The 14,252-nt window shown below is 33.0% G+C and overlaps 1 protein-coding gene across 1 annotated transcript in view; it reads right to left on the bottom strand.

Moving 5' to 3' along the window:
* LRP1B (LDL receptor related protein 1B) overlaps positions 1–14,252 on the bottom strand; it is a gene marked incomplete at its 5' end in the record, with an annotated part of 553,279 nt that overhangs the window by 300,341 nt on the left and 238,686 nt on the right. The window contains one exon of the mRNA XM_039222492.1: positions 12,514–12,718. Coding sequence (XP_039078423.1) covers positions 12,514–12,718 — 205 coding nt within the window. The remainder of the gene's footprint in view (positions 1–12,513; positions 12,719–14,252) is intronic.

The following is a 14,252-nucleotide window of genomic DNA, read 5'->3' as shown; positions in this document are numbered from 1 at the left end:
ACCTTGTCTTAGCCCCTGTCAATATTAGTTATTGTTTCAGCTACTAGAACAACAAAAATGACAGATACAGAACAGAAATAAAATGAAAAAGACTGAAATTTATTGCCCATTTCTTTTTTTCTTTTTTCTTTTTTGTCCTAATAACTGGATTAGCCAGTAATATCAAATTGTATACTTTTAAGTAGAGAATGATTTCCTCAAAAAATATGTAGGTAGAACCACCATGCAAGTTAATGTGGTATTTAAAGTTAGAAAAACCCGGGGCACCTGGTGGCTCAGTCACTTAAGGGTCCTACACACACACAGAGAAAGACCTAGCACAGATGGTCAACTGAAGTCTTATGAATGATCTCAACTGGTTACATAGGAAATTTTCAGATATGGAGCACTTAATTTCTATGAGAACCTAAGAAGAAATCTGCTCTAAAATGTATCCTTTGATTTCTAGGGCTTCAACTCAAAGGCACAGGCACAATTCAAATTAAGAATTGATACTGGTCACACTTTTATATATATGTTAGTTAAAAAGATATAACTGAGAAAATCCAAAAGTCCTAAATGGATAGGATATAAAAAAAAAATGTTCTATTTATTCAACAGTCATCATATAACAGGATAGTTTTTAGTTTTGCAAGATTTCCATAGTATTATGCTATATACTCCTAGAATTTTTGTTCTGAATAAGCATGATTTATTCTCTTCAAGGGAAAGATCTTGTTATTAAATTTTTAAACTTAAGCCAGATTGCATCTTTGACCTTTCCTAAAGACAAGAGGAGATGATCTAGCTCCTCACTTATACACTCAGTCTTCTAGTTCTATGGCTATATTAGTAATAGATTATAAAAATAGCTAAATAATCACTAAAATAGCCAATTAAAAGTGTAATAGGTATCCAGAAATTTAAACCAATTTAGAAAATGGCATTCAGGAATAAATAGCTCATATTCTGTTTGCAAAATAATGATTAAAACATAAGAGACAGTGGAAAATGTAAAGTACACAATTTAAAGGTAATTCCATGTCACTGACCAGGAACACCATGAAATAGCAACCTCAGAATCCTGGTAACTGGCAAAACAGTGAGGTGACTTTGGGCCCATACACAAACCTTTATCCAATAAACATGAAAAAATAATAGAATATAAAAAGTGAAGGTAATGAAAATTGGGTTTTACGTATCATTTATTGGAGAATGGGTTATGCACATCCAGGAAAACAAAAAAATTCAGTGTTTTCTTAGCATTTCAAATTATAATGGTCAGATCACCACAGAGGGCCATTTAACCAAGCAAATTTCTTAGGCAATACTATTATTAAAATAAATAAAGATATAGAGAACTCTGCCTTTTTTTGGTAAAGACTAACTCTAGTCCTAAATCCATGTGGCATCTATAGAAAAGGCAGATCTCAATTGTTTCCTTAACTGCAGTTACAAAATATCTTTTGTAGGCAAAAGTACTTTACTGTACAAAGTAAATTAATGTAACCAAGGTGGTAATATCTAGCTTGAAAATAACAATTCTCACTAAATATTTGAAACCTTGTCAGAGAAATTAAAACACAAAAAACAAAACAAAACATAAAAAACCAAACCTGGTTTCTTCAAGGTTATTTCAGAAGCCTAAAATGAGACCTAAAACCAGAATTCATGAATAACTTTTACCTTAAAAAGGAAAAAAAAAGCTTAAAACTAAAATAAGTTGTCTCATCAAGTACTTCCAGTAAAATCAAAAATGAAAATGTTCAAAGGTGTGCTTAGAGAATCATCTGGCAGAGACGCTGAGATGGGGAGTGTTCATTATTAGGTATAAAAACATAGGTTACAATCTTCACAAATAATGTTTTCTAATTTTGTGAAAATTTGAAGTCACTGTGAATCTAAAGATGTACAAAAGATGGCCTCTGTCCTGAAATCTAGTTAAGTGGATAAAAGATATGTTCATTCTAAGATGGTTAACAATACTGAAATAAATATTTGATATTTCAATTATAATTTTTTAATAATTTTTAAAACATTTTTATTTATTATTGAGAAGCAGAAAGAGACAGAGCATGAGCATGGGAGTGGCAGGGAGAGGGGGAGACACAGAATCTGAAGCAGGTTCTAGGCTCTGAGCTGTCAGTACAGAGCCCAACGTGGGGCTTGAACTCACAAACTGTGAGATCATGACCTGAGCGGAAGTCGGATGCTTAACCAACTGAGCCACCCAGGTGCCCCTCAATTATAATTCTTGATACTGAAGTCAAATCTTATATTCAAAACAGAATTATAATTATTAATTTTATCTCCAACTTTTTCTTATTCTGAAGACCTTAAATTCATACATGGAGGATTCTAAAACAAAAAACAAAAAACAAGAACTATTTTTCTTTTTCCATAAAAGAGGCCTTTAGGAACCCTATCATGAGTTAAGTGCTAGTATCTATATTTGCCTTGGAACAGGCTTGAAAAGATACAAACAAAAAACAAAAAAATCAACAATCCACCCACAAGCCAGTATGCACAGAGATCAGTCTTCTTCCATTACTACATTAGAAGAAAACATTGTTCAACTTATCTTCAAGTATAGAATCTGTGACATAGACTTGAAAAATCATTATCTTGAAAGGTAATCACTGTCCTTAAGTAGGGATTATGGGGGAGAAATATTACTTGGGACTTTTATGGCTTTGGGAAGGGAGTAGAGGAAGGGACAATTCTGTAAATAGCTATTAAGTGTTTTTTCATTGGCCTGAAATTTTGAGGTTCCTTATTATAATAATTTTAATTAAACTAAGATAAATGTAATAATAGAATATTTAAATATCTAAATCCTGTTTCTACCTTACTTACATTGAAACAGAAAGAGAGATGGCCAAGACAGCACACCAGCTTCCTCTAAAGTGGCTCCTACCTCACTGCGTTTAGTGAGTGGCCTCAGCTGAATGATCACACCCCGGTGCAACTCCCGTACTGCTGCACCCAGCAGGCAGCATTGGCTAGGAGCCGCACCTCCTCAAAGCAGCTCCCCCTGGTGGCATCCTGCAGGTGGTCTCAGCCTGGACTGGTGCTATCCCCAGAGTGTGGGAGACAACCCTACCTACAAGTGTGCCCACAGCAGTCTCAACTCAGCCACAACAGAATGGCACACAGGGGTTACCACCAGAGCACCTGATTCCAGTGAGCAGAGGGGGATGTTCTCCGGGCCCTGTAGGATACTTGCACATAAAATCACTACCTTCAAGACTAGATTTATTTGGTGTACCCAATATACAGAAATAAACACAAGAGTCAGGGAAAATGAGGAGATAGAGAAAAAGAAGAAACCTCAGAGGATAAAAACAAAACAAACCAAAAGAAAAACAGAAACAAAAACACCAAGATATATTAAAATTAAAATGTCAAAATTGAAAAATGGAGAATCTGAAAAACCATATGACAAAAGTAACTAGTTACATACAAGGCAACCCTCATAAGACTATCAGCTAATTTTTCAGGTAAAAAAAAGTGCAGGCCAGAAGGGAGTGGCCCAATATATTCAAAGTGATGAAAGAAAAAAAAAACTTGCAACCAAAAATATTCAACCTGCCAAAATTTTAATTCAGAATTGAAGGAGAGATAAAGAGTTTCTCAGACAAAGTTAAGGTAGTTCATTACAACTAAACTGGGCTTATAAAAAATGTCAAAAGGACCTCTTATTTTTTTTAAATGTGTATTGATTTATTTTGAGAGAGACAGAACAAGAGAGAGTGGGGCAGAGACAGAAGGACAGAGAATCCCAAGCAAGCTCTATGCTGTCAGCACAGAGCCAGATATAAGGCTTGATCTCAAGAACCATGAGATCATGACCTAAGCTGAAATCAAGAGTCAGATGCTGAACTGACTGAGCCACTCAGGCAGCTCACAGAGGGACTTTTTTAAACAGAAAAGGCCATAACTAGACATAAGAAAATTATATAAGAAAAAAATAACTCTTAGTAAAAGTAAACATATAGTAAAGGTAGTAGATCCACCACTTATAAAGTTAATATGAAGGATAAATGACAAAAGGAATAAAATCAACTATAGCTACACCAATTAGGTAAAGAATACACAGGGGCATCTGGGTGGTTCAGTTGTTTGAGCATCTGACTTGGCTCAGGTCATTTCACAGTTCATGAGTTTCAGCCCCACACTGAGCTCACTGCTATCAATGCAGAGCCCACTGCAGATCCTCTGTCCCTTTCTCTCTCTGCTCCTCCTCAGCTCACACTCTTTTTCTCAAAAATAAACATTAAAAAAAATACTCAAAATACAAAGATGTAAAGTATGACTTCAAAACTATAAAACATGGTTAGATGGTAAAAACTTAGTTTTTTAGAATGTATTTTTAAAGTTATTTAAAATATTTTTAAGTTCATTTATTTATTTTGAAAGAGAGACATAGCAGGCAGGGGAGGGGCAGAGAGAAAAGGAGAGAGAATTCCAAGCAAGCTTTGTGTAGTCAGTATGGGACTGAACCCACAAACCTCAAGATCATGACCCAAGCCAAAATCAAATGTCAAATACAAATACAAAAGGTGTCCCTTTTTATTTTAGAGAGAAAGAACGTAAATGAGTCGGGGAAAGGGGCAGAGGGAGAGAGAATTTTTTTTTAAGTTTATTTATTTATTTTGAGAGAGAGAAAAGAGAGAGAGAGAGTGAGAGTGAGAGAGAGAGAGAGAGAGAGAGAGAGAGTGCATGAATATGGGAGGAGTAGAAAGAAAGGGAGAGAGAGAATCTCAAGCAGGCTCTGGACTCTCAGTGCAGAGCCCTACATGGGCCTCAACTCATCATGATCCATGAGATTATGACCTAAGCTGAAATCAAGAGTAGGATGTTTAATCGACTGAGCCACCCAGGCACCCCGAGAGAGAGAGAGAATCTTAAGCCGTCTCCACACCCAGCACAGAGCCCAGTGTGGGGCTCAATCCCATAACATTGGGATCTTGACCTAAGCCAAAATCAAGAATCGAACACCCAACTGACTGACCCACCCAGGCACCCCTAAAATATGTTTGATCTTAAGGGACCATCAATTTAGACTTATTATATGTAATATATACAAGTATATAATATATTATAATTATATATAATATATAATATAATTATATATTATAATATATATGAACACCAATGTAACCATAAATTTAAAAAAAACTATATAATTATAAAATAAAGGAAGTAATCTAAACATGACACTAAAGGATGTCATCAATCACAAGAAGGCAAGAGAAGAAAAGAACAGATGAGAAGTATAAAAATTAGAAAACAATTAACAAAATGACTATATATATATCTATCAAGAATTACTATAATTATTATAAATGTAAAGGCACTAAATGCTCCAATCAAAAGACATAGGATGTATGGCATTGATAGTATAATTTTGAGCATACTACCTTCCAAAAGACATAGTTGAATAGATTTAAAAAAAAAAAAAGTTCCCTGTCTATATTGTCTACAAAACAGTCACTTCAGACCTATAGACATACAGGGTGGAAGTAAAGGGATGGAAAGAGATATTCCATACAAATGGAAGCAAAAAGAAATCTGGGTAACAATCCTTACAGCAGACAAAAACAGACTTTAAAACAAACTATAACAAGAGTCAAAGAGGGCATGACATAAGGGATCAATCCCACAAGAGATATACCAATTATAAATATCTATGCACCTAACGTTAGAGCACCTTAATATTTAAAGTAAATATTAACAGACATAAAGGGAGAAACTGACAGTAATATAGTCATAGTAGGAGACTTAAACACCCCAGACACATCAATAAATAGATCATCCAGACAGAAAATCAGTAAGGAAACATTGATCTTAAACTACATTAGAACAGATGTACTTCATAGATATATACAGAACATTCCATTCAAAAACTGCCAATACATCGCTTTCAATTACACATGGGGCGTTCTCCAGGATAAGTCACAGTTTAGCTACAAAACAAGTCTCAATACCGTTAAGAAGTATTTTTCCGCCACAACTATATGAAATTAGAAATCAGTAACAAGAGGAAAAGTAAAAATTCACAAAAAAGTACAGATGGAACAATGCTACTAAGCAAGAGAGTCAATGAAGAAACTAAAGAGGAAATCAAAAAATACATGGGGATAGATGAAAATAGACACAACCTGTTTATGGGCAATTTATGGGAATCAGCAAAAAAAAGTTCTAAGAGGGAAGTTTACGGTGATGTAGTCCTACCTTGAGAAACAAGAAACTTCAAATAAACACCTAACTTTATACACATACTAAGGAGAAAAGAACAAAGCCCCAAATTAGTATAAGGAAAATAATAATAAACATCAGAGCAGAAATAAATGAAATAAAGACCAAAAAAAAAAAAAAATACAAAAGATCAATAGAAATAAAATAAAGTTCTTTAAAAGGCTAAATAAAATTAATAAACTTTAGCTAGATTCATCAAGAAAAAAAAGAGGAGCTAAATACCTAAAATCTGAAATCAAAGAATACAAATTACAAGTAACAACACAGAAATACAAAGAATTATAAGAGACTACTAAGAACAATTGTATGCCAACAAATTGGACAACCTAGAAAAAAAGGATAAATTCCTAGAAATATACAATCTTCTAAGACTAAATCAGAAAAACGAGAAAAAATGTGAACAGAATGATTACTAGCAATGAAATTGAATCAGTAATCAAAAACCTCCCAGGAAACAATTTTACTAAACATATGAAGAATAGTTAATACCCTATTCTTCTCAAACTATTCCAAAAAGCTAAAGAGGAAGGGATGCTTCTAAATTTATTCTACAAGGCCAGCATTATCCTGATACCAAAACCAGACAAAGGAACTTAAAAAAAAAAGAGAGAGAGAGAGAAAATTATAGGTCAATATCCTTCATAAACATACATGCTGAGATTCTCAACAAAATATTCAATTCAAATAAAAATGAGCAAATGAATCTGAATAGACATTTTTCCAAAGAATATATAGATGGCCAATACATACATGAAAAGATGTTCAACATCACTAATCATCAGGGAAATGCAAATCAAACCGGAATGAAATATTAGCAGATACCTTTCACAATGGGTAATATCAAAAAAGCAAGAAATATTAAGTGTTGGCAAGGATGTGGAGAAATGGAAATGGTCATGTGCCGATGGTGAGGATATAAATTGGTGCAGCCACTATGGAAATGAGTCTGGAGGTTCCTCATAAAATTAAAAAGTAAAATTCATATAATTCTCCAATTCCACTTCTGCATATTTATCCAAAGAAAACAAAAACACTAATTTGAAAAGATATATGCACCCATATGCTCATTGCAGCATTATTTACAATTGCCAACTTGTGTAAGCAACCTACGTTTCCATCAATAGATCAGTGGATAAAGAACATGTAATATACAAATAAACATAAATATAAATATAAATACGTGATGGTGGTGAGAATATTTAAAATCTCTTTTAGCAACTTTATACATACAATACAATATTGGTAACCATAGCTAACTAGAAAGTATCCTGGTTTAGGTAGGGATGCAAAATGGAGAGCTGAAATCATAATGAGGCATATAACTCAGCCATAAAAAAGAACAATCTTGTGTCTTTTGCGAAAACATAGATGGATGTACAAGGTATTATGCTACATGAAATAAATCAGAGAAAGTCAAATACTGTATGCTCCCGTTTACATGTGGAACCTAAAGAACAAAACAAATCCTCAAACAAAACAAAAATAGACTCATAGTTACAGAAGCAAACTGATGGTTGCCAGAAGTGAGGGATTTGGGAGAGTGGGCAAAATAGGTGAAAGGAATTAAGAAGTACAAATTTCCAGCTATAAAATAAATAAATCACAGGGACTAAATACAGCATAGGGATTATAGTCAATAATATAATAATTTTATATGGTAACGGATAGTAACTTGACTAATTGATCATTTTGTAAAGTGCATCAATGTTGAATCACTACGTTGTACTCCTGAAACTAATGTAATTATTATGTCGACTATATTTCAATTAAAAGGAAAAAAAATAATAGAGAGAGAGAGAAGACACAAATGGAAACAATTTTACATCAAGATTGGATTATATTTATAATCAAAGGCTAACACGTTTTCCCTCTCCTATGTCATATGTCCTTAGGTAAAATGAAATTCAATGAGAATAAAATGAAATATAAAGAGCTCAGCACAGTATCCAGAGCACTGTTAGCATTCAGTGACTGTTAGCTAGTATGGTGATGAGGTTGATATAAATCTCAGAAGTCTTAAAAAATGAAAATAATGTACAAAATCTTTAAAAGAGTCAAAAAAATAGTCTCTAGATTAAATTTTGAAAACAACATAAGAGAATTTTTAAAAAATCTATTGCTTATTTTATTACCAAAACATTAAATTTATCTGAAATTAAGTAGAAGTCAATGAAAATAAAGATAAGGAAATCCAGATGACTAGAAGAGTATAATAAATTTTGAAATATTTTCCCGGTTTGTGGGTCCAATAGGACTTTTGTTTTAAGATGATGCTGATAACGCTAATTTATGGAAGAGGTAGAGAAAGAGTATATATAAGTCTGTTTCTGACAAAAGTGGCTGGTGTCCTATGTCGGAATAAAGCCATAACCGTTAAAGTAATGTTCTCTTCCCAACACTTATATCTCTACAGGACAGAAATCTCCCTCCCCTCAATTTTTCTGAAATATACTAACATATAAAATTGTGTAAGTTTAGGGGTGCCTGGATGGCTCAGTCGATTGTTTCCAACTTCGGCTCAGGTCATGATCTTGCCCTGCATCCAGCTCAGAGCCTGGAGCCTGTTTCTGTGTCTCCCTCTCTCTCTGCTCCTCCCCTGCTCACGCTGTCTCTCACTGTCTCAAAAATAAAATAAAAACTATAAAAAACATTTAATATTGTGTAACTTTAAAGTAAAAGGTAATGATCTGATATTGTATATACTGCAAAATGATTGCCACACTAAGGTTAGTTAATGCATCCATCACTTCACATAGTTAGAATTTGTGTATGTGTGTGATGGTGATGAGAATATTTAAAATCTCTTTCAGCAACTTCAAACATACAACACAATATTGCTATGCAATACAATATTGCTAACTACAGCCAGCCAGAAAGTATCCTGCTTTAGAAAGGGAAACAAATGGAGAGTTGAAATCTTAACGAGGCATATATATTTTTTTAATGTCAAAATAAATCCTTTAAGTTATATTAGAGATCTGATGACTGAACCCCTAAAAGTAACTGTAATTACCATACATAAGAATATACTGTGGGGGTAAAAAACAAAAAAGGTATATAAAAAATTAATTGAAGTGGATAAAGCATTACTATAAGGCAATGCTGGAAGCATTTTCTGTATCAGGGCATAGGAGAAAATAATATGACATCCAGACAATTATTTTCCTGTTTTTTTGAAAAGCATTATCCAATAGGTTCATTTAGAGTTTCTTTATTCTGAGGGATATACTTTTTGTACTGTATCCTCATAATAACCCTAAAGGTTAGGCAGAGTTAATTTTGCATATTGGAAAACTAAAATTTATGAAGATTAATGATTTGCCTGAGGTCACATGGCCTTAATTTTTATTCTTTTACTGATGTTGGCAAATTTTCATCTAATAACTATTATTTTATTTTGTTAAAATGTATTTAACTTATTTAAGCTAAGAAAAAAAAGAAAAACAATTTACCCATTTCTTGCACCCCAGCCACCTCTTGTAACCACCACTCTCTGTATCTATGAGCATGCTTTTTTATATATGTATTTTATTCTGGGTATTAATTTCATTAATAGTTAAAATATATGCACAAGGGAAGAGGGAACATAGTTGCAGGGAAAATGGGGTAGAAAAACCTAGAGGATATCTTCCAAACCAAGGAATGAGGCAAAAGCCCTAGGGATAAAAAACATTATCTTGCTACCGAGCAGCTGAACATAATGAGCCCTGAGAGCAATCTGTGGAAGCAAAGAATATTCTAAGGTGAAAAACCTCAGACAGGACAGTAGGCAACACCCTCATAACTATGGCCACTAAAGTGGTGCCTTCACAAATAACATACCAACGTTGTCCCTCTCACCACTCAACTACCCTCAGAAACAAAATATGGAGGCTGCTTCTTAACCTCACTGAATAATACACAATATCTTCTAGTATGAATATGTAAAAAGAGGACTTTTATGAGCTTGCTTTGCTTGCTTCTTTGTTTTTTATGATTCCACATGCAGGGAGGTCATAAAGTATTTGTTTTTTTCTATCTGACTTATTTCACTTAGCAGCATGCCCTCAAGTTCTATCCACAGCATCACAAGTGGCAAATATCACTCTTTTGATGGTTGAATAACATTCCATTGTATAAATATTTCATATTTCTTTATTCATTCATCTACCGATGGAGACTTGGGTTGCTAGTACATATTGCCTATTGTAAATAATGCTGCAGTCTACATAGGAGTGCATATATCTTTTAAAATTTGTATTTTTGTTTTCTTGGTTTAAACACTCAAAAGTAGAATTGCTGGATTACATGGTATCTTTATTTTCAATTTTTAAATTTCTTAATGTCTTTTTTTTTTTTTTTAATTTCTGAGAGACAGAGACAGCATGAACAAGGGAGGGTCAGAGACAGAGGGAGACACAGAATTGGAAGCAGGCTCCAGGCTCTGAGCTAGCTGTCAGCACAGAGCCTGACGCGGGGCTTGAGCCCACGAACCGCGAGATCATGACCTGAGCCGAAGTCAGATGCTCAACCGACTGAGCCTCTATTTTCAATTTTTTGAGGAACCTCCAAACTGTTTTCCATAGTGGCTGCACCAGTTTACATTTTCAACATCAATGCACAGTGTTCCCTTTTTTCTACATCCTCTCCAACACTTGTTTGTTGTCCTTTTGATATTAGCCATTCTAATGGGTAAGAGGTAATAAATATTTCATTGTGGTTTTGATTTGCATTTCCCTGATGATTAATAATGTTGAGCATCTTTTCATATGTTTGTTGACCATCTGTAAATCTTTTCTGGAAAAATGTTTATTGTATTTTTCTGCCCATTTCTTAATCAGATTGGTTTTTATTGTTGTTGTTGTTGTTTTTGGTTTTCTTTTGCTACTGAGTTGTGGCTTCTAATTGGAAAAGATAGATCAAGAATTTGATCACAGCTATTGCCTTTACGCCAACTGAACTCATCAGGTCTTAGGTGATTATTCTCATGTCCTTAAGTACTCAAATGTCCTACATCAGTACTACTCAAAGTACTTATTGTCACTGCACAATAAGATGAGGTACTTGTACTAGAATGTAAATCAATATATTTCTTCTTTATTCAAGAAACTCTCTGTCTCTGACTCTCTCTCTCACACACACATACACATAAATATATTCACATATATATGTATATTCACATATATACATATATGGTTATAAACAATTAGTTTCCCAGGGATAATTATCTACATCTATAATATATTAATATATAATGCATATTTATACTTATATACACATAATATGTAGGTATATATTTATATATTTATAGGTATACTTTCAATTAAATTAAACAGTATGCTTAATGATATACATTACACATTAACAAACTCTGGCCTGCTAGCTGATTGCTTGTTTGGTAAATCAAGTTTTACTGAAATACTGTCATACCCATTCATTTCCATATTCCCTTGTCTGCTTTCAGTACTATGAGGCATTATATTTGTGACAGAGACAATATACCACATAAAGCTTCAAATATTTACTAGGTGGCCCTTTAGGAAATGCAATGGGGGAGTAAAGAGCCTCAGGAACATTTTGTCCTTCAGGCATGCAATGGACTGAGGCTGAACAGGTAAAGTTTTCTCTGGTTGCATTACTACCAATATCTTAATCTTGTGAGCCCTGAGCTTTCCCAGTTTCCAAAGACTACTGTCCTTACAGGGTTAAGTGGGAACACTAGATTCTGACTATTCTAGAGGCCCTCAATACCTGTCGTAAGGGCTCTACAAGGGCAGCATAAAGACTGTTCCATTAAAATTATTTGGAAAAGAGAGAATACACATGATTATGAAACGATGCCTATTCTTCTCTCTTCAAAGCTTTTTGGATTGCTTTAAGGACCCAAGCACAGAAAAAAAGGATTATTTTCTTCTTTTCCAATGTTCTTTTATCCTAGAGCAGCAAACCAATTTCATTTCACATTTAAAAATAAATAAATAACTAACAATAAAGCCTATGCAAATCACTCTAACAATTCCAGTTCAATTAATAATTAGGAAAAACTCAGTTATTGTTTCTCTAGAATAAAGTTTGTAAGAGTTAGACTGTCTCTATGGTAGCAAATGCACTTGAACAAATTTTTCAAAATACTATTCACAGTCTTCTATTTCATTTTATACTCAATTGGATTGGTTCAAACAATTGCATATTTTGAAATCCCTTGAAGGCATATTTCAGGCAAGCATAAAGCATATTTTTTTTCAAATGTATAATTGTTTAAATCTATAATAAAAAACTTCTCAGTTAACTTACATATCTCTGGGATCCATCATATTCACACCTTTCAATTTTTCCTAGGCTGCCATCTGAGAAATACAGCTTCTCGGCACGGTGGTCAATGGTGAGACCATTTGGAGTAAGTATGTCGGTACTGACCACCACTTGAGCATTTTTCCCCGTTAGGGTGGATCTCATGATACTTGGATGCTGTTCATTCCAGTTGGTCCAAAACATTAAGCTAATAAAAATAAAAATTGTGATAATATATCAAAACTTTCACTAGCAATAGAAACATTAGAAACATGGCAATGTTAAGCTATTTAAAAAGAAGCAAAATGATTTGTTTCAATTCTATGACCCTTAAGAAAGTCTAGGAAGTAAGTAGAAATGTGTATATTTTATATGTACATAGATATTTTTCAGTTTCTTAAATAAAACCTGGAAACTATTTCTTATACATTCTCTCAAGTAATTTAATTAAATTGAGTCAGTTTGATGTATAGTAAGAATTTTTTAAATCATGGACAAAACAGTTATCTTAAATTTTCTATTTACTGTAAATGTATTCTAAACTATTAATATCATGTTTCATCAAATTGAGTAAATTGTTGTAGACATCATTTTTAACCTAACTATATTGCTTTTCTTTAATTGGCAATACAAAAGTTTCTTTCTCCTTCCTGGTTTGCTTTTTAAATTTTGCATTTTTGAATATGCTTTAGAGAAATACAATTAATAAACTACATTTTGTTAATTTTTTTCTCTTGTCTTTTTGTCAGTGTAATTTTCTATAAATAACAGTGTTGTTTTTGGAATTTCAAAAGTTACTCTCAACTTCCTAAAAATGTTATGTTATTTACAGATTTTATAGAATGAAATGCTTAAATCACTATATGATATCTCTGAGGAAGCCTTACAAGTCACTGAGTATAGAGTCTGTAGAGTTCCAGTTTCTAATCCCTATTTTTACTGAAATGAGTTTTCTTTCTCTTCTTTTACCTATAGGACTGTCCCTAAGAGTTTATTTGAAGACTGGTTATTAACTGAAGACAGGCTGCTTTATATAAAAAAATATGCTTAATATATACTGACAAAGAAAAACTATTTAATATTTACAGGAAGATTGTATACACTATGCCTATGTGTAATCATTTAAAGATCATGCAAAATGTAGCCAACAAAATTTTCAATAGGTGGTTTTTGAATATTATGCAAACATTTATTACTGAACAATATCCAAGTTCACAACAAAGATCTTTCTACGTGCTTTGAAATATAGCCCCTACCACTTACAAAAATCTGGGCCAACTATGCTCTTTGTTAAAATGTTTCATAGCCTTTTCTTCTATCCTTCTAACACATAGCATAAGAGTGTTCTAAGTAGGCAAGTAAGTATCAAAAATTTTTTGTCATATGAATGAGTAAATTTGCAAGAACAAATGACATTCCACTTTCTTTACTTATGTAGTTTTATCCACACACTGTGACTTTAAAAAGAAAAAAATAAAACAATGTTAAAAAGCATTTATATTGTATGCATAAAGTATTAACCACATAAACAATTTATCTGCAGTATTTTCCTAAATTAATGACTTCAGAATTACAGAATTTCTGAGGTATTAGTGTTCCTTTAATCTCACCTTTCATTTGGAGAGGCCAGAGAGCTTGAGTAAGATTATAGTAATTGAACCAAGTTTTGAACTCAAATAGTATTTTTTTCTACCTAGAATTTAAGATTTTGTTTTAAAATTTCTGTTAATCAACTGAAAATG

The sequence above is a fragment of the Hyaena hyaena genome, unplaced genomic scaffold, assembly GCF_003009895.1.
Source record: "Hyaena hyaena isolate Hyena2069 unplaced genomic scaffold, ASM300989v1 scaffold_1141, whole genome shotgun sequence".
Taxonomy (NCBI): Eukaryota; Metazoa; Chordata; class Mammalia; order Carnivora; family Hyaenidae; genus Hyaena; species Hyaena hyaena.
This window is presented reverse-complemented; position numbering and strand designations above follow the sequence as displayed.